Source organism: Alosa sapidissima, chromosome 15 (genome assembly GCF_018492685.1).
Source record: "Alosa sapidissima isolate fAloSap1 chromosome 15, fAloSap1.pri, whole genome shotgun sequence".
Taxonomy (NCBI): domain Eukaryota; kingdom Metazoa; phylum Chordata; class Actinopteri; order Clupeiformes; family Clupeidae; genus Alosa; species Alosa sapidissima.
Window position 1 is genome coordinate 25,281,448 of NC_055971.1, and position 2,500 is coordinate 25,283,947.

Sequence of the window (2,500 nt, forward strand, 5' to 3'; positions counted from 1 at the left end):
ATGAGAGAGTGGAAGACAGGAAAGAAAGAGAGGGACGAGAGAGGCAGAGAGAGGCAGAGAGAGGGGGAGAAAGGGAAAGAGAGAGAGTGAGGAACAGAGAGAAAGAGCAGGTCTGGACAGCACAAAGGCTCTGAGCGTGACCACCAGTGATGGCTGGAGTGCCGGCCTCACAAAGCAGCCGTCTGAATGGGACACGAGGGGCCACCAAAAGCCCTTTAACGCAGGGACACACGCGAGAGCAGCGCACAAAGACCTGGCAGAGAATACACAGACCTACTTTCCTTTCATTTAGATAGAGACGGGCGAGAGAGGGAGAGGGGAAAGGGGGGGGGGAGATGGGGAGGTACAGTATGAAAAGAGAAGAGAGTGAGAGAGTCAGGGGGAGAAAGAAAAAAGAAAGCCAGAGGGAAAGTGAGAAAGAGAAAGAGATAGAGGGAGGAGAGAAAGAGGAGAGAAAGAGGAGAGAGAGGAAAAGAGGGGTAGGTAGAGGGAAACAAACAGGCTAGGAAAAATAAAGATAAAAGGAGAGAGAGAGAGAAAGAGAGAGTGAAAGAGAGAGAGAGAGAGAGAGAGAGAGAGAGAGAGAGAGAGAGAGAGAGAGAGAGAGAGAGAGTGAAAGAGAGAGAGAGAGAGAGATGGGGTATAAAGGGCGTGCTCTGGTCTGGTGCTGGAGGGGCCCTGGCTACTGCTGACAGCGCTCTTTTCATTCCCAATCCACTCATCTACATTCTCAGTGCAGTGTGTGTGTGTGTGTGTGTGTGTGTGTGTGTGTGTGTGTATTTCAGTGTATGCGTGTGTCTAAATGTATGCATGTGTCTTTGTGTGCCTGTGGCTGTGTGTGTATGTGTGTGTGTGTGTGTGTGTGTGTGTGTGTGTGTGTGTGTGTGTGTTTAACTGTATGCGTATGTCTAAATGTATGCATATGTGTGTATGTGTGCCTGTGGCTGTGTCTGTGTCTGTGTGTGTGCATGAGTGTGTATGTGAGTGTGGCTGTTATTATGCATGTACTGTACGTGTGTGTGTGTGTGTGTGTGTGTGTGTGTGTGTGTGTGTGTGTGTGTGTGTGTCTGTCTGTGCATGTATGTGAATGTGGCTGGTTTTATGCATGCATGCACGTGCATGCACGCGTGTGTGTGCGTGTGTGTGTGTGTGTGTATGTGTGTGTGTGTGTGTGTGTGTGTGTGTATGTGAACGCTAGCAAAACATACACGCCTGTCACTAATCCCCTAGCTTTGTGGCTCTGTGCTGTTGATACAGTGATCTGGCCTCAGCTCCCATCACTACAGAAGAGGGTGCACACGACACCACCACACACACACGGCTGCAGCGGCCCACATTATCTTCTCATCAACCACAGGGGTCTGGGTAAATCAGCCCCAACCCCCGCTAGCTGAACTCATTGAATGTGAGCTGTGATTTTAAAACATGCTGTTTGTGTGCGTGCGTGTGTGTGTGTGTGTGTGTGTGTGTGTGTGTGTGTGTGTGTGTGTGTGTGTGTGTGTGTGTGTGTGTGTGTGTGTGTGAGAGAGACAAAAAAACTGAAACAGTAGCCAGGTCCTAAGACATGGTGATTAGAAAACAGCTCTGAGTGTTTACTTAAACAGACTGGGTAGTCTTCATTGAGCTGCGTACAGTATATAAACAGACTGGGTAATCCTCACCAGGTAGTCTGGCACTATGCCCCAAATTATGAGTCTGCATTTGCTATCCTTCCTCCATTCCTTCATCACAGAGCCCAGCTGGTTGTAACAGGCCGGCCTGCCTGCTTGTGCTACATACTGTATCTACATCAAAGCAACAAAGATGCATATACTGACTCATCTGTTTGTAACCTTGTATCTAGCTAATTAATTCTTACAGAGTCGTGTTTGTATATGTTTATGGCTATTGTTTAAATTAGTCTATTTACTAATATTGGTATTTTTTTATTTAGACTAGACGTATAGACTATAGACTTTACTTTAAATTGTTAATTTTAATATTAATATAATGCTTTTGTCAAAAGCATCTGCTAAGAACTATGAACTGAAATATAAACATAAACATATTGACCCTATTGGTCTGTCTTCCATATTTGCCCCCTCCCTTCCTCTTCCCCACTCTGGTCGTCCAGACTCACCCTGCCGTGTGTCGCTGAGGTCGACGCTCTTGCGGTCAAGGACCGGCGCATCCGGCGGGCTGATCTGCAGAATGCGGTTGAGCGTGCTGATCCACTCCTCCATGTCCTGCTCGCTCTCGGCCGCCAGCACGAAGTACGTCACCTCGTTCATCTTCAACTCGAAGGCGTGCTTCCTCAGTCGGTTGTTCTAAAAGGACAGGCCCATGTCAGAGACACATGGCAGAGGCATACACCGGTCAACATGCCCCACAACCCAGGCCCAGCAGCCACAATCAAAACTGACTGTGGAGTGCACGAGGTGACCTCATCTGACCTCTGAGATCTGTGCGCTTGAATCCATCTGTTACAACTCAAACAATACAATCTGGAAAAACTCAAAAG

The 2,500-nt window shown here is 47.8% G+C and overlaps 1 protein-coding gene across 1 annotated transcript in view; it reads right to left on the reverse strand.

The window, feature by feature from the left end:
* Window positions 1-2,500, reverse strand: part of dock10 (dedicator of cytokinesis 10) — a 95,807-nt gene that overhangs the window by 51,456 nt on the left and 41,851 nt on the right. The window contains 1 exon segment of the mRNA XM_042064176.1: window positions 2,120-2,306. Coding sequence (XP_041920110.1) covers window positions 2,120-2,306 — 187 coding nt within the window.